Here is a 24,211-nt window from a genome sequence, read left to right as displayed (position 1 = left end):
TGTTGTTTGCGTGAAGGAAGAAAATTGTGATATGTAAAAAAGAAAAGGACGCCAATGATAAAAGGAGCATTAGAGTAAACTAGGGTTAAATAAGTAATTATGTTTCCTAAAGGAGTTTCAAATAAAGAAAAATAAACCAACTTATTACAAACTCCTTATTAAACTTAATAAGCACTTATAACTTTTAATTAGTCAATCACCAAAATCTATTTATTTCGGGTGTCAAACCGGTATATAAGAAAATAAGGAGCTTAAATAAGTAATTCTAAACACCGCCTAAATGTATAGTTCCCTCGGAATGAAATGAACAGACATCCTGGTTGTATCCTCCTAAGACCGAGGCTAGATGCCTTGCCACATTGATCACTCACCAGAGCTGAGTCCAAGGGATGAATTGGAAACTCTATCCTTTTGATATCATTGGAGTCTAGATCTGGGCCTTGGAGTTCTTGGTATCGAATTAACAATTGAATGTATTAAGTTCGGAAAAACACGGCGTGTTTGCAAGCCAACACAGCGTGTTGGCTGGGGTTTTCCCGGCCTTCTGATTGCTAACAAAACACGGTGTGTTTTCTAGTACACACGACGTATTGGGTCAACATGGATTGTTGACCTTGACCATTGAATTTGATCATTTGACTTTTAGTTTGACCAAGTTGGACCTTGAGCATTAGGTATTATGGGTTTTGATAGAACCGGTCATTTTATGGTTGTAGGCATTTGAGTTGAGAGCTGAGATTCGGAGTCGGACCTTGTCAGTTTTGTGCTGTTTGTGAGGTGAGTCTTCCTCACTGTACTTTCCAGTCGAAGGCACCAAGGCCGGCAATTTGGATTTGATATCATGTTATATATGCTAGTGTTGTAGTGATTTGTTAGATCGGTATCCTCGTATGTAGGATGTTGCTATGCTTAGTGATCTGTAAGATCTGTCTGTATGTTTGCTGGCTGGTTAATAGTATGTTTATCTGTATTATGTGCACATGATTGGTTGGTGGCTAAGGCTTCACTGCTTTGTGTGTAAGCCAACATGTCAGGGGGGATTCCAACCCGATGGTTGAGGGCCTAGGGCATTCCATCACGAGAATGATTTGACCCATAATATGTTGACATTCTAACCCGATGGTTTAGGAGCCTGGGGTATTCCAACCCGATGGTTGATTGGACCCATAGTATCTTGGCATTCCAACCCGTTGGTTGAGGGACCTGGGGTATTTCAACCTGATGATTGATTGGGCCCATAGTATGCTGTTTTGTATTTGTGCTATTTGTTATATATTCATATTTTGGGGGAACTCACTAAGCTTTGGGCTTACAGTTTTGGATTATTTTTCAGGTACCTCAGAGGATCGTGGGAAGGCGAAGGCGTGATCGTGCACCTCCTCATGGTTACTTTATGATTTTGGGATTTCTATGATATTGAACTTATTTTGAAAACAATATGTAAACAATGATGGTTTTTGGGTTGTTTAAAAGTTTAAATTTTTCATGAATTTTATGGATGTTACAACTTTCTTTCTTTGGGCCGGGTGGAGACGACGCACACAAGAAAATTCATTAGGTAGATTGGGCAAGGGTAGTGTCTGATAAAAAACTTGGAGGCTTAGAGGTGGGATCTTTACAAGCTTAAAACATTGCACTCCTAATAAAATGGGGATGGGGATTAAAAAATGAGAATGGCTTGATGTGGACTAAAGTCATTGAGAGCATTCATAATCTGAAGGTACATCCTTCCAAATTATCTTGTCAGGAAAAATGCGACCGGAGTTTGGAGGAACATTTCCAAGGAGATATCGAGTCTTAGCAATTACAACATCGATTCCAGCAGCTTGTTTTCCCTAGTCCCAGGTACAAAATCAACATCCTTTTCCGGAAAGACATTTGGTGTGGCCACAATAAATTGTAAAATCGGTTTCCCAGCCTATATCAACTGGAGTCGGCAAAAAGATTTTCGCTGATAGATCGTTTATGCGTAGAAGGATTTTCATGGAAATGGAAAAGTGGTATCTTAGATCGTTTATGCGTAGAAGGCTTTTCATGGAAATAGAAAAGTGGTATCTTAAATGCATAATGCTCCTTGGAATTAAATAGTTTCTACACCTTTTTTGTTCCATTGATTTCAATCTTTCACCCAAAATTGGATTTCGCTTCAATATATTTTGCTAATATCATGAGGAGAACCTTGGATTCTAGATGCATTCAATCCCGTGATCCCATTATTTGTTGGTCGTCATTAATACCTCTCAAAATTAAATGTATTGTTTGGAGGGCGACTTTAGATAGAATCCCAGTGGCTGAAGCACTAATTCACAGGGGTATTTCGGTTCACAATCAACTTTGTCATCCATGTGAGGTTGTCACGGAAACCTCAACTCATCTTTTGGTGGTTTGCAACTTCTCCAAAACAGTATGGTTCTGGATTCTTAGGTGGTGTGGGATCAGTCATTTTTATTTCACAAAGGTGCAAGATGGAATTGATCATGTGGCGTCTTGGGGTAACTGCCATAAGAAAAGACATACTCTCAATGCAATATTTTTCTCCACTTTTTGAACTTATTGTTGGCAATGATAAAGTATTCAAAAAAACAAGTGTCTCACCCACAAAAACGGTAGATCCCATCATTCTCCAAACATTTGAATGGTGCAAATACATGGGTAATATGGGTAAAAGCTGGACAGATTGAAGTTGTTTTCCTTTTTAACTTCATTGCCTTGTTCTTTTTTAGCTTTTATGTCTACCTGTTTGCTTATACTTCTTGTATTTCCCTTCCTTAGCTCCTAGCTATAGGTTGTTTTTTTTCTTATTATATATCAATTACTCGTCCTTTCAAAAAGAAAAAAGAAAGATCATGTTACAAATCCAAGAATCTTTTTATTCATTCATTTGACATTTGAAAAACGTTTTGCATTCATTATATTCTATAATATATAAATCATACATACTTATAAAGCTAGCATTTTTTCTTGAATCTCATGCATTTGAAACCCCCATAAAAATTTGCCAACACCTCATGCATTTGAAACCGCCACACCCTTTCACCTTCAGAGTAATTAATCACACATAATCTCATTCCTAGAAAATCACGCACTCTATAAGTTCAACACCTCATGCATTTGAAACCCCCACACCCTTTCACGTTCATTATATATGTAGTTATATTAGTACATTTTTCTTACAAAAAGTCGTCATTTGGTTGAAGATATTATGATTCAAAAGTTTTCATATAGTTGAAGCATTCACGATCTAAATATGATGATTTGAAGAAATGGGTTATGTCGCATCGATAGTAATTGTAATATGATTTTTTCTTTAAACCAAAACAAATGAAGCTTTTCTATTCTTTCTTTATATTCAATTTCTCATTTGATCTTTATATGTGATTTGTATGTATTACTCAATCTTGAATGTGACTCTCCAAACATCAATGTTTTGCTTGGAATATCTTTCTCATTCTTCTTTTTCAAAAAAAAAAAACATTTTGATTGCAGGTTAGTGAAGAATTGTCATCAAGTTTCTATGGTTGAATGATGTTAAATAAAGAAAGAAGATTCAGAAAACGGATATAGGTTGTTTTTTGTTTGAGAAAAGTAGACAAATGTTAGTTTTTTCTTTTGATTTAAAAGTATATTTATGTAACATTTTTATTTATATATTCAACCACCCAATGTTCTTATTTATTTGATTGTAGTTTTTCTATTTTGATTATGTTTATTTTCTATTATTTTTTTGTTGGGTTATCCTACACAACATATTTACAAGACAATATTTAAAAGATAACATAATTTTTAACATTTGATATGTAATTATGATGACTTATCATGATATCTTTTTCATATGAAACTAATTTATCCATATTACTACGACAAGAATTTCATATGACATTTACGAAAATATATATTATATGTGATTTGTTTAACATATATATGCACCTATGTATATTATAAATTTATAATTAAATATCTTTATGTTTAATAATTAAAGGGATTAAAATGATGCATCAAAACCAATTATTTAGACGAATATAATAATAATAATAATAATAATAATAATAATAATAATACACATTTCCAAGTAACGTATTCATTTGAAACTTACACTACAACTCAAGAGTTTTCTAATTTATGTATATTTATTACTTACAACTCAAGAGTTTTTAACTTATGATTATTAATTAGTAATCACTAATAACTTTTTATTTTCCTTTCTTGTATAAGGTTGTAAAGTTTTGCTCATTAAAAACATTAATGTATTTGAAGAGATTTGTGATTTAAATATGAAAAGTTAATATAAATGTAACACCCATAAAATTTGAGCCAATTTAAAACATTTTAAATCATTCAAAAACCATTACGTTCATACAATTCGTTTTCAAAATAGTTTAAACATGAGAGTATCCCCCAGAACCATATCATATAAATCATAAAACATGAGGAGCGGTACGATCACACCTTCGTCTTGCCATGATCTCCTGAAGTACCTGAAACAATACACTGAAACTGTAAGCCCGAAAGCTTATTGAGTTACCCCCAAAATACCAACCACACATAAACATACTCATAACATATCACAATACAGAACAGCCATGCACATCGGGTCTACTGTATGACTGGTCCGCCCGCACCGGGCCTTCAGTCCACCTGGTCCACCCTCCGAGTCTAGCCATGTACGTCGAGTCTACATTGTGATTGGTCCGCCCGCACCGGGCCTTCAATCCACCTGGTCCACTCTCTGAGTCTACAGTATGACTGGTCCGCCCGCACCGGGCCTTCAGTCGGCTTGGTCCACTCTCCGAGCCTCGGCACGTCTGGTCCGCCCTCTTGGGGCCTTCAGCCTATCCGGACCGCTCGCTGGGCCTTCGGAATATCCGGTCCGCCCTGGGTATGTTGGCCTTCAGCACAAAGCAGGACCCGCCTCAACCCAACCCCCGTCAAACAACCATGTGCACATAAAACAATCAACCACATAACAAATCCTTAACCAGACTATCAGTCTAACAGATCACATAGCATATCAACATCCTAACCAGGATTCCGACCTAACCGGTCACTAGCATAACATTACCCTATATACCAGGTACCGACCTTAACCAGGTCGCTAACATAACACCATCCTAAATACCAGGATGCAGATCTAGCAAAGCAATAACATAACAAACACTACCCGGATTTCCATCCGATAAAGGGCCGACCTTGGTGTTGTAGACCCTGTCGATATAGTAAGGATAACTCACCTGTAATTGCCGACTCGGAAGATAAAACCCAACTCTCGAATCACTTGGCACAGGCTCCACCACCTAACATCAAAGCGCAATATACTCATAAGTCCTTAACCATATAAGGTACTCCATAACCCACTAGTCAACCCCTGATCAAAGTCAAAGTCCTCAGTCAAGGTCAACAGTCCATGTTGACCCCAACTCGCCGAGTACCCTCGACTACTCGCCGAGTTCCTTGAAGCACAATCCAACTCGCCGAGTCATCGGGGTGACTCGTCGAGTTGCTTCGATTCTCGTTCAAACTTTAAGGCCACCCGTCGAGTTCCCTCCTTGGAACTCGACGGATACATACGCATACATATCCTAGGGAAAACTCATCCGACTTGCCGAGTTGTTCTTCAACTCGCCGAGTCTTATGGTAATCTTCATTGGACTCGCCTAGTTGTTCATCCAACTCGTCGAGTCCACGGCCATCTTCATGTGACTCGCCGAGTCAACCCTTGCGACTCGCCGAGTCGATTCAGACCCTTTTCCATACAGACTTGTTTTGAGCCATGCATCGGCTCCAAATCACAGATCCAAGCTTCTAGGGCATGCTTATCACGTAAAGTTGCAAACTTTACGTGCATGCATGGCTATAAAGGCTCTAAATGCCTATTTTAAGTTCTTAATGAAACTTCATGCTCAAGAGGGACCTTAATCATGGCCAAAACTGAAACTTTATGCTTATAGAATCCAAGGAGGGTCCAGATCTGAAGTTACAACCTCAGATCTAGCCCATAGCTCATCTTTCCAACTTAATATCAACCCTAAAACTCAACCAATAATAGATCTAGATGCAAAAGAGCCCAAGGAACAGATTATTACCTCCAATATAAGCTTTAACTGAAGTAGATCCCATATCTACACCACTCCTTTGCAGCAAGCCTCTTGATCTTCAAGCCTCTTTTCAAGATTTCCTCCTCCAAGGCTCTATTCTCTCTAATAATGGAGGCTCACTCGATTTCTAGGGTTTACAGGCTCTCAAGAGTGGTAAGGAGGCTGAGAGAAGGATATAAAGTCCTTTAAATAGGGTGCAACCCCCGAGATTAGGGTTTTCTCATTCCAGCACCAACTCGTCGAGTCCAAGCTGCCGACTCGGCGAGTTGGCCACTTAATCCGCGACCCAAACCCGCTCCGACTCGGCGAGTAAGCGTACTTACTCGTCGAGTCCCTTCTTCGAATTTACACTTTGCACCCTTCAACTTCTTGCTTCCGAACTTGGGATGTTACAATAAATGTTATAATAAATGTTTTAGTGTTTTTATGTTATTAAAAGTTGTAGTGTTTATTTTTCATATTTTTTATCATTCGTTGTATATATATTTTTTAATACAAGTGTTATAATAGATGTTTTTGTATATTTATATTACTAAAAGTTGTAGTTCATATTTTTGTTCATACATTTTGTTACCGGTTATATATAGATTATCATACGTTTGATATATAATTTACACAATTTTAAACGATTTATAAAATTATCAAATAATTGTATATATCACAATGACTTAAAAATTAAAACTATAAGCATCATACTATATTATAAAGGAAACATTTTTTTTTCAGCACATTCATTTGAAACTCTCAACTTTTCATATTTCCATACAATATGCTTAATTTATTAACTTAATATGATTTTAGTTGTAAACATTATCATAAATGGAAGAATTTGTTACTTATAAATATGATATACGTAATTTGTTAACTTCAACATATAGTTAAATAAATAACATACATTAATATATAAAATAAGCTTAAAAATTTAGTGTAAAATTTAAAACCTAAAGTAAAATATTAAATAATGTTTAAAAAATCCAATATATATTTTTTAACATATTTAAAAGGAAAACATTAAATATAATAATAATAAAAGAACCTAAATTGATGAATCGAATTAACTTGTCTGAAAACTATATTTTAACAATATATTTTTAACCTGCGTCGTGCAACGTGCGAGAATTCGTCTACTATAATATAATTATATGAGGTGTTTGGAAAACCAGTTGAGCATGTCTTTGTGAGCCTCCTCGGCACTCCTGACAGCAGATTCATCATCCTCCTTGTATCTGGAAGCCCATCCATGACCAACGCCCCGGAATATCTTCACAAAGCTCTCCACCTGTACCACAATACAATTTCTTTAATTTTTCATTATTAATTAGATAAATACACTTTTACTTGTTAAGCGGTGATATAATAATTGTTCTATATTTTTCCCAAAAAAACACTTTTTTTTTTTTTATTTTATAGAAAGTTAGGTCCATGGAATAAAAGGAACTTACTTGTGATTTTGCTGCTAAAATCTTTCCATATTGCTCCACTTCTTCTTGTGGGCATAGTTGGTCAAGCTCGCCACCTAAAATGGCAAGTGGGACCCTCACCTCTAAAACAACATTTCGGATCGGATTATAAAATAAAATAATAAAAATCCTTGGTTGCTTATTTATTATTATTATTATTATTATCCCCAACTCCAAACCAAAGAAATTAAATGGGGAAAAAATATATTAAAAACGTACCATTAACATCATTGTATGACAAGCGACCTGGGTGCAATATAACTGCCGCCTTAATGTCCTCATATTTTGCTAGTTTGATGACCATCATCCCTGACACATGATAAATTAATTAATTGTGCACACACATTGAAAAATTTTCATTTAATTCAATCAAACACACCATTAATTTCTTTTTAAACAATTTTCATTTAATGTCCTCCTCCACATTGTAATCTTATGTACACAAAGAAGAAACTTACCTCCCCAGCAAAAACCTGCAGCCCCTACATCAGATACTTTAGTTTTAAGTTCAGCAATTATCTTCAATGCGTTTTCACATCCTTTTTCCTATAAAAATGCATCAAAGTGGTATAATTATGATAAAGTTACTTACTACGCTTCCTTCCTTGTATCTATTATTAAAATTACTCTTAGCATTTAATGTATGTATTATAACGGAGTGGGAGAACATCAATAAACTAATAACTTTTCGTTCAAGTATAGCTACTACATCTAGAATATTATTAACGTAGTAGCAATCATTAAGCCAAGAGTGAATGAAAATTGAAAAGAATGATGAGAAATTTGAGAACTAACGGGAGGATGATTAGGTAACCAGTTTTCTCGGAGTTGTGAAGGCATCGTGCTGTAATAACAATCCCCAAAGAAGAAATCAGGAACGACAATCAGGTATCCAATATCACCCATTTTGTCAGCCAGTTTCCTGTTTATATAAAAAAAATAAAATTGCTAATAATTAATATTTAACAAATAAACACTTAGGTGCTGTTTCTTTTTGATGTGAGGATATGCAAAGAAATACCATTACCAATAACATCTTATTTTGTAGAAAAGGCCTAAAAACCCAAACCACAAAATATCTATGTGTTGGTTTTCTCTTTGTGTATGTCATATTTTGGCTCTTTACGTCTCACATAACGCTTATGGTTTGCATAAATAGTAATTCTGTTTTTCACAGTTACCTTAGCATAACTCCTTCATAGCCTGCATACGTATTATTAGAAAGAAATTTTCAATTTTCTAGTGTACAAATTGAATATAAAAAAAAAGTTTTTAAGAATTATGCACACTTAGATAGATGTGGATATCGGGTATGCTATTGTGGGTATTAAGGCCTTTTCGTTTTGAGTTTATTACTGAACTTTACATATTTCAAACTGAATTTCCCTATAAAAAAGATAGTACACATATACTTATATTCTTTTCAGTGATACTGACAAATATGTAAATTGAAACTTGTGTAAGTAGTTTACAAGTTTTGGTTACATATTGCTACTATTATCATGAAAAAATTGTAAGTACACATAAAAAAATCGAAGTACTTGGCTTTTGGGTAAAAAATAAAATACATGCCTATGTGGTAACGGTAACCATTGTAAACTACGTTGCTAGTAATACACAGTTTCCTATTTGAAATTATGTATTTGTATAAACTTTTCAGGGGTTTGTTACTCTGAAAATAGTCCAGCAAACGTCAATCGGGTGCTTTTAAAATAACAGAACGATATGTATTTGTTATAAATTTAACACCATTAATTTCTTGTCTAAAGTCACAACTTATATATGGGTTGAGATCAAATCCCAAAATTGACTCATCTTTCATGTCCAAAGTGACAAATTATTGTTAGAATTAAGTACAAGAAAAAACCAATAAGGAATTGAGTACAAATAATAAATGAGTGATGGATGATGGGTAGTGAAATTATACCGAAAGCATCAGAAGCAAGAAGGATGGCTCGATCGGAAGAGCGATTCCCAGTAATATACGCTTTCAGTCCTACGATTTCTTCGACGCTCCCTTTTCCAAAAACACTGTTCACCTCCGGTGGATTCGCACTGCATTCTGGTCCCGACATCTTTCCAGAAACACCAGCATCTTCAACAAACTTTGAAGAGATACGTATTTAATTAAGGATCCATTTTTTTGACCATTTTTGGAGCCTAGTCTACCATTCTTGAGTAAATTTACAGGAATGCTCCCTGTGGTTTGGAATAACTTCTATGTTTGGTCCATAACTTTAACACAAAACTACCAAAATGGTCCCTACGGTTAGCTCAAAATTGCCGTTTTGGTCCAAAAGATTTGGACTAGCACCAGAGGTCTAAACTTTTCATTTTGTTGCTAGTTTGGTCAAACTAGTTTTGAACTTTTTTATAATGACGATTTTGCCCTTATCTTTTTTTTTCAATTTTATTATTAAATTTATTAATATTTTGATTAAAATAAATAAAAAACAAAAGAGAAAATATAAACACTCCTCATTTTTTATCTGTCTTTTTTTGTTAGAAGTCCAACACTTAACACCACCACCACCATCACAACCACAACCACAACCACCACTACGATAATCAACCGCCGGTTGTAGCGGTCACCGGTTACAATGATGACGCAACTGTTTTCACCACCAAAAGGAGGGAGACGCAGAGAGAAAGAGAGGAAAAATTATAACGTCGCCCTAACCACCTCCAGGAAAATCGATTCACCCCAACCTGCCGGAGGCATCAATACTGTCATCGCTCCTAACCTTAACCTCACCACCATTGTCTGGAACCCTAAACCGTGTTTCGACGTTCTTGTACCCTAGCAAATTAGAATGTCGACGCCAGAACCCTATACTTCGTCGGCCAGGGCTTCGTAGTGGGATGTTCATAGCGGTGAAAATGAGGGTTTTAACCTCACGGTAAGAGAGATAGATTTGAAGCGATCCGATGTTGAGGATCCTAATCGGAGAAGACAAAGGAAGACAAAGCTAGGCAGCGGCGACAAAACCCTAATCGGAGTTAGGCTGAGGTGACGAAACTGTAACATCCATAAAAATTACAAGAAATTTAAGCTTTTTTAAAACAACCCCAAATCATAGAATGTTTACAAAATCATTATTTTCAAAGTAATTGTTCCATATAAGACTATCCCATAAATCAAAAGTACATAAAACAGAGGATGTGTACGGTCACGCCTTCGCCTTCCCGCGATCATCCGAAGTACCTAAAACCACAACTAAAAACCGTAAGCCAACCTTAGTGAGTTCTCCCAAAGTACCAACATATAACCAAATTAATATACAATAAGAACATGTACTCGGTCCACAGCTAAAAGACTAGATTACCCTTAAGCCCACAACATAAGTCTGGCTTGCCCTCGGAGCCCACAACTTATGTCTGGCTTGCTCTCTGACCCAATTAGTCATCTGGCTGAAATACCCTCAAGCCCTCAGTACGAGTCTGACATACCACCCGATCCTCAGCTCGTATCTGGAATGCTCCTGAGCCCTCAGTATGAGTCTGGCATGCCCTGCCCGACCATCAGCTCATATCCAGAATGCTCTAGGGTTTGTTGGCTACAACACGAAGCAGTACAAACTTAACCCAACACAATATGTCGACATATAACAGATAACAAACATATATAGATAATCATGCGGACAGAATCATAGGTAGTCCTGAAGATCTTCCAGACTAGCATATCAGCAACTAGCATATAATCATGCAGATTTAATCCATACTCAGCATATCAGTGTACAACAGGATATCAATCCAATGGGCCGACCTTGGTGCCTTCGACTCGTAATTACAGTGAGGAAAACTCACCTCACAGACTAGACAAAAGCTGATGAGGTATCTACTCCGAATTTCAGTTCTAACCGTCACCTATCCAACCAAATGAGAAATCTCAATCAAAATCCCAAAATACCCTTAAGTCAAACTTGGTCAAAGTCAAACTGGTCAAATCAACTAAGTCAACCCAACCGAGTCAACTCAGCCGAGTCAACATAGAGTGAGTTCGCGGGGCATACTCCAAATGTACGCTGGACGTACTCGAGCGTTGACCACCATTGTGGTGGTTGACCTCGTACGTGATGAGTACTCCATGTACGCGGGGCGTACTCCCAGATTCTCAAATTCTAGTTAAGAACTTAATGGCTTAGGCTCTCATGTCCATCTTTCATATCCATGGCTAAAATACTCTCAAGAGTCACAAAGTTTCCAAGTTTATGACTTTGCATGTCCATTAAGTGCTTAACTCATCTTCCCAATCCATTAAGACCTTCTAAATGATGCATGAAGCAAAACCAACCATTTAGAATCCATTTTTATGACTCAAGACCTTTCCAAAGGCCTGAAAGGACAAATTAATGGGTCAAGAAGATGTTATGTTCATAAATCTCCATATTTGGGTCAAAAAGGACCAAAAATCATTCCAACACAAGATCTAAATGAAACTTCACCAAGTTCAGAACTTAATACCTCAAAATGGTGCCAAAAGGTGGTTTGATCCTGGATCTAAAGAGCTTCACTCCTCCAAGGTGGTCTCTCCTTCCTTTCTTCTTCTTCAAAAGCAAAAAACGCACACAATCAAGCTTAGAAATGCTTCACAAGATGGATTAGGGTTGCAAAAACATTCCAAGAGGATGGAGGCTGATGAAGTGAGGGGAAATGAGACTATAATGGGGTTTAAATATGAGCCAAACCCTAAAAATTAGGGTTTGCATGTCTGGAACCTACGCCTTGCGTACATATGTGATGGGTTTTGAGCAAAAGAACATCCTATGTGCACATGCCAAACCCTAAAGCTTTGGATCTAGGTTTCTCTATTATACATGCAATTTATCCAAAGCTTGCAAACCATAATCTAGCATACTATGAAAAATGAGATCTATAATAAAACAAGTTTAGATGATACGTTTCAATAGTTGCAAGAATCTTCAATCTTCAAAAGCTTAGTATCACAAGTGTAATACCTCTAATGGCTTACAAACACCAAGGCAAGAAGATGATTTAGAAGAGAGAAGGAGAGAGGCACAATTTCGGCTATAGGAACTCTAGGTTTCTTCTGGTTGCCAACATCTGTAGCCCTGGAGTCCCTTAAATAGCTGAGCTGCTAGGGTTTCAGTCAAAACCCTAATTGGATGACTTAGGCCCTAAGCAGATTTAAGAACCTTCTGGAATAAGGCCCCTTGGACGAAATTAGAGTGGGCTTCCACTCTAAGTTTCGTCCCCCTTATATCCATAAGAATTCACAGCCCAAAATCAATTATCTCATAATTGACAATTCCAGTCCCCCTTATTTAATTAATCTCTTTTAGCCACAAAATTAATTCTCAATTAATTCCTGACCAGTATTAATTAAACTATATGATTTCTCTTTTAATATATTATTCATATAATATATAAATAAACCGTAATAACCTCTCTCTCTCTCTCCATAAATCATCCTGTCTAGTTGCTTTGGTGAAGGCAACCCAAAAGGACCATGCACAACCGGGTCAAGTACATACCAAATATAGTTACGGGCTTAGACAGTAATCCAACAGTCTCCCACTTGGATAAGTCTAGTAACTATAAATTCAAGTATGACTTCAGGATCCGATTAGCAATCGTAGCTCTCAAAGACGCTGTCGAACTCTGATCTTATCAGTAACCTGTCCTTTAGATAAGGGATCGTATAATCCTCCGTTCTAGATATCGTGCGGACAAATACATGGAACATAGTCATACTTATTGTCTAGCAGTTTGTTTCTCAATCTCAGATTCGTCTGACATAGAACTTAAGTGAACACATCAATTCAGTCCTGACCGGGACCGACACATAAGTCAAACCAAATCATCGAGGGGCCCGGATATCGCTTTTACCCTCTTAGGATAAAAGGAATAGATAAACTTCGACTTATATGCATTTATTATTCACTCATCAATCATGCACAACAATGCGTTTGTTAACATCAAGTTACTGATGCGTTTATGGATTATCAATGCACAACCAACTTGCAAACAATAAATCATATATATCTAGGTTTAAAGATTATATGATATTATCGTCTTGCGATCACTCGTGATAAATTCCATGAAGTGATACCAGCAAGCTTGGGTCTAATCCAATGCTCAAATCTTGTTCATAAGCACTCGTGAACGTTGCAAATAACCATTGCTATGTCTAATACTCTTTAGACAATCTACAACCAATTCACGACAGTCTTCTTTCGTACCTACTTCCAAAGTATGAGCGACTGTGGACTGTTCGACTAATCTTATTATTCAGGAAGTCAAAACATGAAAAGTGAAACAATAGGTAAATGATTAACACAAGACAGTAACTTTACTTATAAATAATACTCTTTTATTTAATCATCAAATGTTAATACAATTTATCTATTACACGTTTCGAAACTATCTAATCTAAACTAATATCGTCCTTCAGCCCAATGCTCCTAGCGTGCTGCAAGTGCTTAACCCTACTCAGTCCCTTCGTAAGGAGGTCTGTTGGGTTATCCTCTGACGATACCCTCTTCACTACGAGGAGTCCCTCTTCCACCCGATGTCTAATAAAGTGATATTTCCTGTCGATATGTCAAGATCTGCCATGATCCCTCGGTTCCTTGGTCAAGGCAACCGCTTCTTCATTATCGCAGAAAATATCCATAGGCTCCTTTATGGCTGGCACAACTCCAAGGTCTCCGATGAAGTTCTTCAACCATATCGCCTCCTTTGACGCTTTGCTCGCTGCTATATATTCTGATTCGCACGTTGAATCAGCTACGATTTCCTACTTGGAACTTTTCCAAGTCACTGCTCCTCCATTCAGAGTAAAGACCCAGCCTGACTGAGATCGATAATTATCTCGGTCTGTCTAAAAACTGGCGTCACTATACCCTCGCACCCTTAAGTCATCACTCCCACCGAGGACTGGAAACCATTCCATGGTCCTCCAAAGGTACTTATGAATATTCTTGACTGCGGTCCAATGTGCTCTGTCAGGGTTCCCTTGATATCTGTTGACCATGCTCAAAGTGAAGGCCACATCAGGGCGAGTACAAGTCATGGCATACATGATTGAGCCAACTGCGGAAGCGTAAGGTATTCGGCTCATCTCTGCCATTTCGGCTTCGGTACTCGAGCTTTGAGTCTTACTCAACTTGGCATTGCTTTGGATCGGTAACTCCCCTTTCTTGGAATTCTCCATACTAAAACATTTTAGTACCTTGTCCAAGTAAGTATTCTGACTAAGTCCTATTAGTCTTTTACTCCCGTTTCTCACTATCCTTATTCTCAGAATAAAGGCAGCCTCTCCGAGGTCCTTCATAGTGAAACACTTCCCAAGCCAGGACTTAACTTCCTGCAGGGCCGGGATGTCGTTTCCTATGAGTAGTATGTCATCGACATACAATACGAGGAAGCTAACTATACTCCCACTGGCTTTGACATATACACATGATTCATCCTCGCTTCACAGAAAACCAAACTCTTTGACTTTCTCATCGAAACAAAGATTCCATCTGCGAGATGCTTGTTTTAATCCATAAATGGACTTCTCACGCTTACACACTCTATTAGGATGCTTCGCATTGACAAAACCATATGGCTGACTCATGTAAACATCCTCAGCCAACTTCCCATTGAGGAAAGCGGTTTTGACATCTATTTGCCATATTTCATAGTCATGAAATGCAGCAATGGCTAGCATCACCCTAATAGACTTTATCTTCGCAACTAGTGAAAAGGTCTCATCATTGTCAACTCCAGGAGTTTGAGTAAAGCCCTTCGCAACCAATCGCGCCTTATAAGTGTGCACTTTCCCATCCATGTCGGTCTTCTTCTTGAAGATCCATTTGCACCCGCCCGTCTTACAACCTGGCACATTGTCAACCAAATTCCAAACTTGGTTGTCATACATGGACTGAATCTTGCTGTCCATAACCTCTTTCCATTTTGCACACTCCGGGCCTGTCATGGCGTCCTTATAGCTATTAGGTTCATCCAAATTTACTAGTGTACTATCACTAATAAACGTATCACCTTCTCTTGTTATATGAAAACCATATAACACAGGTAGAACACTAACTCTACTGGAACGTCTAAGAGGTAAGGACTCGTCAATCGGTTCAACAGGAGTTTCCTCCTCAGGTTGAGCGCCAGTGTTAGAGGTTCCTTCATCGTTCGATTCTTGAAGCTCTTCAAGATCAATTTTCCTCCGACTGTCTCCTTGGCTTATGAGTTATCGCTCTCGGAAAACCCCTCTCCTCGCAACGAAGACAACATTGTCACTCAGTCTATAGAAGAGATATCCAAAGGACTTCTGTGGATAGCCGATGAAAATACACCGCTCACTACGAGGTTCGAGCTTGTCGTGAGTCTCTCATCTTACGAAAGCCTCGTAACCCCAAACCTTGATATGTGCCAACGAGGGAGCTTTCCCTGTCCACATCTCGTGAGTTGTTTTGGCAACCTTCTTTGTAGGGACTAGGTTAAGGATATGAGCGGCAGTCTCTAAGGCATACCCCCAGAATGAGATAGGTAGCGAAGCACGAATCATCATGGAACGAACCATGTCGAGCAGGGTTCGATTGCGCCTCTCAGCTACACCATTCAACTGCGGTGTCCTAGGTGGCGTCAATTGTGAAACGATTCCGCATTCCTTGAGGTAGTCATGGAATTCAAGACTAAGGTACTCTCCACCTCGATCGGATCGAAGCATCTTGATTTTCCTGCCCAACTGATTCTCCACTTCTTGCTTAAACTCTTTGAACTTTTCAAAGGTTTCTGACTTGTGCCTGATTAAGTAGATATAGCCATATTTGCTATAATCATCGGTAAAAGTCACGTAAAAGCGGCTTGCATCCCTTGTGGTGGATCTAAAGGGCCCACACACATCTGTATGTATGAGATCCAATAAACCCTCAGCCATTTCACAAGTACCAGTGAAGGGTGACTTGGTCATCTTTCCAAGTAAAAAAAGACTCACACACTTCATCGTCCCTAAGGTCGAATGACTCCAACACTCCATCCTTTTGGAGTTGGGCTATGCGTTTCTTGTTGACATGTCCAAGACGACAATGCCACAAGCATGCTTTATCCAAATCATTGGAAGAATCGATATGCAACACATCATTTCCTAAATTATCTACAACCATCACAGTTTCATATATTCTATTACAAGGCAATGCTTCAAAATAGAAAACACCATTAAAGAAAGCTTTAATAGAACCTTTTCATTATCAAACGAAAATCTAAATTCTTTTTTATATAAACCATGAAAAGAAATGATGTTTCTTGCCAATTTTGGCGAATAGAAACAATTATTCAACTCTAATCCTAACCCACTACTAAGCACTAAAGAGTAAACTCCAATCTAGGTGACAGGCGACGATCTTCTGTTCCCCATGATCAAGTTTATCTTCCGATGCTCCACATCCCTATTTCTTCTTAGGCCCTGCAAATCAGAACAAATGTGAAAACCACATCCTGTATCAAGAACCCAAGAAATAGCATGCGATGTGTCGTTAGATTGAATAGTATAAATACCTGCGTAGGATGGTTTTATCTTTCCATCCTTGATGTCCTGCAGATACTTCGGGCAGCTTCGTTTCCAATGCCCTTTGTTATGGCAGTGGTAGCACTCTGTATCCTTAGGGTTGGAGGAGGATGTAGTGGTACCAGCCTTGGTTCCACTAGAAGAGGTGCCATCATGAGACTTTCCCTTGTGGTGGCTCTTGGAAGGAGCCTTCCTCCTCTTACCCTTCCCCTGCTCAATAGCCAAGACGGGGGTAGCTGTAGCGGGAGTTGGTGCAACGGATTTGTCCTTGAGGTTGCTCTCAGCAGTCCTCAATAGGCCTTGAAGCTTGCTTAGCGAGACCTCCTCTTAGTTCACATGGTAGGTCATGCGGAACTGGTTGTAGCAAGGAGGCAGGGAATGAAGAATAATATCAATCACCAGCTCTTCATCGAAGTTAACATTTAACTTCAGCAGGCGGTCAACATATCTCTGCATTCTCTGGAGATGAGCAGTGACAGACTCTCCGTCCCTCATCTTGGTCGTGATCATTGAAGTGATGATCTCGTACCTTTCCTGCCTGGTGCTCTGGTGAGAATGAGCCTGAAGGAGATGAGCCTGAACCATTGTTGTTGTTCGAGTTAGACATCTGAAAGGAAAAGAGACCAAATTGATTAGATAAGAATCCCCAATTAAACACCCAAATGAGAAATTAGGGCTAGGATCCAACAACATTATTTACAACTTAAAAGAGGGATGTCGTAATTTAAATTGCAAACAATTTGAAGGTAAGTGAATGACGATTCACTAATTTCTACAATGAAAAACAAAAGAAAAAATTAAGTTTTAAATGTATTGAAGACTCCTAGATCTTTGAGTTCATTGAACTTTTCAATGGCACATTTAAATCTCGATATGCCCTTCAAGTTTGTGATTGGGATACCGAGGATCACAAACAAGGTGTGAATAACCATGCAAATGTACATGGTGCCCTCAATGTTACAGTCACCTAATCAATGTGCCGGTTAGCCACACACGCTCCATTGATCTATAACAAACATCGAGTCACCCTTCGCCACTTTTGCTAGACCCAAATTAGTGTGCCGGTTAACCACACACGCAACGTCTTGGCAACGGTACAAAGTGTAATTTCATGGAATAGCATCATTTTCACATTTTTCCTAAAGTAAATAAGATTGAGAATTTTTATAAAACCATTTAGTTACTTTATTAATCATTATACTTTTAATGAGGAATTAGGTTGCCGTATCCTACCCGTTCGGCTAACGACCCTCCACCAATCAAGGAAGCGGTGGGTGAGAGTGGACACCCATTAAACTGTCATTTTATAAGCAGCAACCTTATACCCCCCTTATAGATCAGCTTCGTGAATGAGGCCTACTAACGGTAAGACTAGCATTTATCTTATACATATATAATAATTATTCTTATAATATTATAATCGTATAGGGTGAATTTTAAACTTGTAAAATTCTAGGGTTTGGAATTTAATTATTTCAAAACTAACTTTTAATCAAAAATTTAAATTCCAAAACTTGAGGGCAAGTTTTGAAACATTTCAAAACTATCTGGATCAAAATTCAAATAAACAATTAAACAATTAATTTGGTGATTATCTACTTTTTTTGACCTAACCCAATTGCATGCAAGATAATTGATCAAATAATTCAAATAATTAATATTTATCAAATAAGGTAATAATTATCTAATTAAATGACAAAAATATTTTATTTTGACAAGGATAATCATATAGAATCAATAAAATTCGGATTTTATTAATTAGAAACAATTATGGTAATTATCTCAAGTCAAAATAAGCCAAAATCCCGAAAATCCGTCTGCCTGACAGCCCGACTCGCCGAGCCCCTTACAAGACTCGCTGAGTTAATCATACTGGTCGAGTACCTCATAGGGCTCGATGAGTCTGTCAAGCAGATAGCAAAAAATTCGATTTTAAGTAATGAATAAATACACCATGCATCAAATACAATAGAAACCAAGTAACGCTCTGATACCACTGGTGAGTTTTGAGCAAAAGAACATCCTATGTGCACATGCAAAACCCTAAAGCTTTGGATCTAGGTTTCTCTATTGTACATGCAATTTATCCAAAGCTTGCAAACCCTAAGCTAGCATAATATGAAAAACGAGATCTATAATAAAACAAGTTCAGATGATACCTTTCAATAGTTGCAAGAATCTTCAATCTTCAAAAGCTTAGTATCACAAGTGTAATACCTCTAATGGCTTACAAACACCAAGGCAAGAAGATGATTTAGAAGAGAGAAGGAGAGAGGCACAATTTCGGCTATAGGAACTCTAGGGTTTCTTCTGGTAGCCGAAATCTGTAGCCCTGGAGTCCCTCAAATAGCTGAGCTGCTAGGGTTTCATTCAAAACCCTAATTGGATGACTTAGGCCCTAAGCAGCTTCAAGAACCTTCTGGAATAAGGCCCCTTGGACAAAATTCGAATGGGCTTCCACTCTAAATTTCGTCCCCCTTATATCCATAAGAATTCACAGCCCAAAATCAATTATCTCATAATTGACAGTTCCAGTTCCCCTTATTTCATTATTCTCTTTTAGCCACAAAATTAATTCTCAATTAATTCCTGACCAATATTAATTAAACTAATTGATTTATCTTTTAATATATTATTCATATAATATATCAATAAACCATAATAACCTCTCTCTCTCTCTCTCTCCATAAATCATCCTGTCTAGTTGCTTTGGTGAAGGCAACCCAAAAGGACCATGCAAAACCAGGTCAAGTACATACCAAATATAGTTATGGGCTTAGACACTAATCCAACAATATGTACACCCATCGTACTAGGGCGTGCCCTAGTATGTTCAGCATACACACATACGCATGGCGTACTCCCTCAACACCCAAATTACAAAAATGCCACTAAGCCCTTCATTGCACTCTTTCTTTTACGTAGGGTCAAAATTGCAATATAATAAAATTATAGGGTCAAAATTAGAAGTCCCTTATCATAGGGGTGTTACAACTCTCCCCCAATTGATCTAGACTTCGTCCTAGAAGTCGGCGACGACGAATAACTCAGGATAATGCTCCTGCATCTCAGCCTTCAGCTCCTAGGTCCACTCAGAGCCTCTTCGATGCTGCCACTGTACCTTTACCAAAGGTATCTCCTGGTTGCACATGATCTTCATCTTCCTTTCCAAATTAGCCACTGGTCTCTCAACATAGTTCAGACACTCATCGAACTGAATATCATCCAACGGAACTACTACCTCGCTGTCCAACACACACTTCCGCAACTGAGAGACATGGAAAGTGTTGTGGAAATGACTAAGCTCGCTTGGGAAATCCAACCTGTAAGCTACCTATCCAACACTGGAAATCACCTCAAATGGTCCAATATACCGGGGACCCAATTTCCCCCTTATCCTGAAGCGTATCACACCCTTCTAGAGCGAGACCTTCAGGAGCACCATATCGCCGACCTGAAACTCCAACTCTAATCGGCGTCGGTCGGCATAGGTCTTCCGCCGACTCTGAGTGGTTTGCAGTCTCTGCCTGATCTGCTGAATAAGTTCTGTGGTCTAAAGGACTACTTAGGTCCTTCCCATGACCCTATGAACTGTTGGATTAGTGTCTAAGCCCGTAACTATATTTGGTATATACTTGACCCGGTTGTGCATGGTCCTTTTGGGTTGCCTTCACCAAAGCAACTTGACAAGGTAATTTGATATGAGAGAGAGGATATTATGGTTTATTAATATATTATAAGAATAATATATTAAAGGAGAAATCATATTTATTTAATTAGTATTAGTCATAAATTAATTAGGAATTAATTTGGTGACTAAAAGAGATTAATTAAATAAAGGGGCATAAACTGTCAAATGTGTGATAGTTGAGTTTTGGGCTGGGAAACCTAATGGACTAAGGGGGAACGAAATTATAATGAAGGATCATCATATTTTCGTCCAAGGCCTCATTCCAGAAGGTTCCTTGGGCTGCTTGGTGGCTAAGCTATCCATTAGGGTTTAGACTGAAACCCTAGCACCCTACAGTATAAATAAGACCCAAAGGCTTCAATTTTCGGCCACTTGTTCCCAAGAGAAACCCTAGGGCCGATTTTAGCATTATCTCTCCTCTCTCATAATTGCCTTCTTGCTTGTGTGGTGTTTGTAATCCATTAGAGGAATTACAATTGTGATTCTAAGCTCAAGAGAAGAAGATTCAAGCTACTATTGAAGAGGTAAACATCTAGATCTGATGTCATATATTATTTTGATATTATGTATGCTAGATTAGGGTTTGCAAGTCTTTGATTCAAAGCATGTACAATAGAGAAACCTAGATCCAAGCATTAGGGTTTGTATGAACACATAGGATTGTTCTTATGCATAAAACCCATCAGTGGTATCAGAGCCTTGATTGGTTTCTGTTGTATGTGATGCTTTAACTGTTTGCATGCTGAAAATCATTTTTCTGGCTTCTGTGCGACTAGACTCGGCGAGTCACTTCATGCACTCGGCGAGTCGACCCTACTCGGCGAGTCCATGAGTGGCTCGGCGAGTCGGATCGTCTGACAGAGGATATATCGGAATTTCTTGCTGTTTTTGCTATGGAATAGTTGCCTAATCTGTTTTTACTGATAAAAATTCAAATTTTAATGATTTTGTGAGACTCTCCTTGCCAAAAACAAAATATATTTACCAATTGATTAGATAATAAATTCCTTATTTGATTAAAATTGATTATTTGTATTAATTGGGTAACTTATCTTGCAAGAAATTGAATTAGGTCAAGTATAGATAATCACTAAATTAATTGTTTGATTTATATTATTTGTTATTTGATCCCTTGTGTTTTGAAAAGTTCAAAACTTGTCCTCAAGTTTTGAATTTAAATTTTGTGATTAAAAGTTTAATTTTGAATGATTTAAATTTCAAACCCTTAGAATTTTACAAGTTTAAAATTCAACCCTATACTATTATATTATTACAAGATTTATTAATATATATGTATAAGAATAAGCTAGTCTTATCGCTAGTAGTCCTCATTCACGAAGCCAGTCTATAAGGTGGGTATAAGGTTGCTGCCTATAAAATGGCGCTTAATGGGTGTACACTCACACCTACCGCTTGCTTGACTGGTGGAGGGTCGTTAGCCGAACGGATAGGATAAGGTACCTAATTCCTCATTATAAGTATAATGGAAATATTAAAGTAACTACATTGTTTTATAAATTCCCAATCTTAGTTACTTTAGGGTAAAATGTGAAAATGATGCTATTCCATGGAATTACACTTTGTACCCCTGTCAAACGTTAGTGGAGCGTGCGTGGCTAACCGGCATACTAATTTGGGATTGACATTGGTGACAAAGGGTGGCTCGATGTTTATCATAGATCAATGGAGCGTACGTGGCTAACCAGCACATTGATTAGGTGATAGAGACATTGGGTGCACCATGTTGATTCGCATGGTTATTCACAACTTGTTTGCGATTCTCGGCATCCCAGTCGCAAATATGAAGTGCATATCGAGATTTAAACATGCCATTGAAATGTTCAATGAATCTCAAAAGAAATCTAGGAATTTTCAAATACATTTAAAACTTAATCTCTTTTCATTTTTCATGGTGAAAATTAGTGAATCGTCATTCACTTACCTTCAAATTATTTACTTTTAGATTACGACATCCCTTTTCTAAGTTGTAAATAATGTTGTTGGATCCTAGCCTTAATTTCTCATTCGGGTGTTTAATTGGGGATTCATTTCTAATCAAACTTTGTTTCTTTCTATTTCAGATGTCTAACGCAAACGCAAACAACAACACTTCTGGGTCATTCTCGTTGATGAACCTGTGTCAAAAGGTGACATTTGATGGCTCGAACTTCAACGAGTGGATGAGATACATTCGCATGATAACTCGCCACGAGGACAAATAATATGTCCTCGACGAGAAACTAGAGAAAATCAACCCAGAAGAAGCTACTCCTAAAGAAATGGCCGCCTTTGAGGCCCACGAGCGTGATGCGACGAAAGTTCATTGCATCATGTTGGCCACCATGAACCTCGAACTCCAAAAATCCTATGAGGACATGTATCCATATGAGATGCATCAAGATTTGCTGGACAGGTACCACCAGAGCGCGAGGCAAGAGCGCTATGAGATCATTACTAACATGATCACCGCTAGGATGGGGAGTGGAGAATCCCTAACTGCTCATTTGCAAAGAATGCAAAGGTATGTTGATCGTCTTCTCAAACTTAATGTTAAGTTTGATGAGGATTTGGCTATCGACATCATCCTCCACTCCTTGCCTTCCTGCTACAACCAGTTCAGAATGACCTACCATATGAACAAAGAAGAGGTCATCCTGAGTAAAATTCAAGGGCTCCTGAGGACAGCTGAGAGCAACCTCAAGGACAAATCTATTGCATCATCCTCTACTGTAGCTGCTCCTGTGTTGGCAATTGGCCAAGGAAAGGGAAAGAAGAGGAAGGCTCCTTCCAAGATCCACCATAAGGGTAAGACCCAAGATGGTTCCTCTTCTAGTGGGACCAAAGCAAGTTCTGTTAATCCCTCTTCTGACCCCAAGGAAGCAGAGTGCTTCTATTGCCACCAGAAGGGCCACTAGAAACGAAGCTGCCCTAAATATCTGCAGGATATTAAGGATGGGAAGATAAAGCCCACCTTTGCAGGTATGTATTTAATTAAATCTAATAACTCATCACTTGCTACTTCATGGGTCCTTGTTACTGGATGTGGTTACCACATTTGTTCTGATTTGCAGGGGCTAAGAAAAAGTAGGGAAGTGGAGCATGGAAGGATAAACTTGATCATGGGAAACAAGAAGTCTTCACCAGTAACCAAGATCGGAGTTTATTCCTTAGTGTTGAGTAATGGGTTAGGGCTAGATTTAAATAATTGTTGCTATTCGCCAGATATGGCAAGGAACATCATTTCTTTTCATGGATTGTTTAGACAAGGTTTCATATATTCGTTTGATAATAGTAATGGTTCTATTAATGCTTATTTGAATGGTGTCTTTTATTTCAATGCATTACCTTGTAATGGGATTTATGAATCTGTGTTAATTATAGATAATTTAGGAAATGATGTTTTGAATATTGATTCGTCAACAAATTTGGACAAAGCATGCTT

The 24,211-nt window shown here is 38.0% G+C and overlaps 1 protein-coding gene and 1 long non-coding RNA gene across 2 annotated transcripts; both read right to left on the bottom strand.

Moving 5' to 3' along the window:
- Positions 1–4,355: 4,355 nt before the first annotated feature.
- LOC145136107 (uncharacterized) lies at positions 4,356–6,517 on the bottom strand. Its single transcript, XR_013720232.1, has 3 exons — positions 6,081–6,517; positions 5,229–5,291; positions 4,356–4,475 (listed from the first exon to the last, which is right to left on the bottom strand). It is a non-coding gene; the product is annotated as an uncharacterized LOC145136107 (long non-coding RNA).
- Positions 6,518–7,133: 616 nt separating this feature from the next.
- LOC145138745 (endo-1,3;1,4-beta-D-glucanase-like) lies at positions 7,134–9,657 on the bottom strand. The gene is made up of 7 exons (XM_079072773.1): positions 9,480–9,657; positions 8,734–8,755; positions 8,348–8,474; positions 8,011–8,098; positions 7,772–7,861; positions 7,535–7,635; positions 7,134–7,371 (listed from the first exon to the last, which is right to left on the bottom strand). The coding sequence occupies exons 1-7, from the start codon at positions 9,625–9,627 to the stop codon at positions 7,231–7,233; spliced, it is 717 nt and encodes a 238-aa protein (XP_078928899.1). The 5' UTR covers positions 9,628–9,657; the 3' UTR covers positions 7,134–7,230.
- Between the last annotated feature and the right edge of the window lie 14,554 nt (positions 9,658–24,211).

This window comes from Lactuca virosa, chromosome 9 (genome assembly GCF_052849685.1).
Source record: "Lactuca virosa cultivar CGN04683 chromosome 9, Lactuca_virosa_CGN04683_v6, whole genome shotgun sequence".
Classification (NCBI taxonomy): domain Eukaryota; kingdom Viridiplantae; phylum Streptophyta; class Magnoliopsida; order Asterales; family Asteraceae; genus Lactuca; species Lactuca virosa.
This window is presented reverse-complemented; position numbering and strand designations above follow the sequence as displayed.

What these genes read in the sequence shown, in the direction of transcription:
- LOC145138745 (XM_079072773.1), bottom strand. Translation starts at nt 9,627, where the DNA reads ATGTCGGGACCAGAATGCAGTGCGAATCCACCGGAGGTGAACAGTGTT. An exon ending in GGTTACCTAATCATCCTCCC is followed by an intron (nt 8,099 to 8,347) that starts GTTAGTTCTCAA and finishes GCATTTTTATAG; the next exon opens with GAAAAAGGATGTGAAAACGC. An exon ending in TTTTAGCAGCAAAATCACAA is followed by an intron (nt 7,372 to 7,534) that starts GTAAGTTCCTTT and finishes ATTGTGGTACAG; the next exon opens with GTGGAGAGCTTTGTGAAGAT.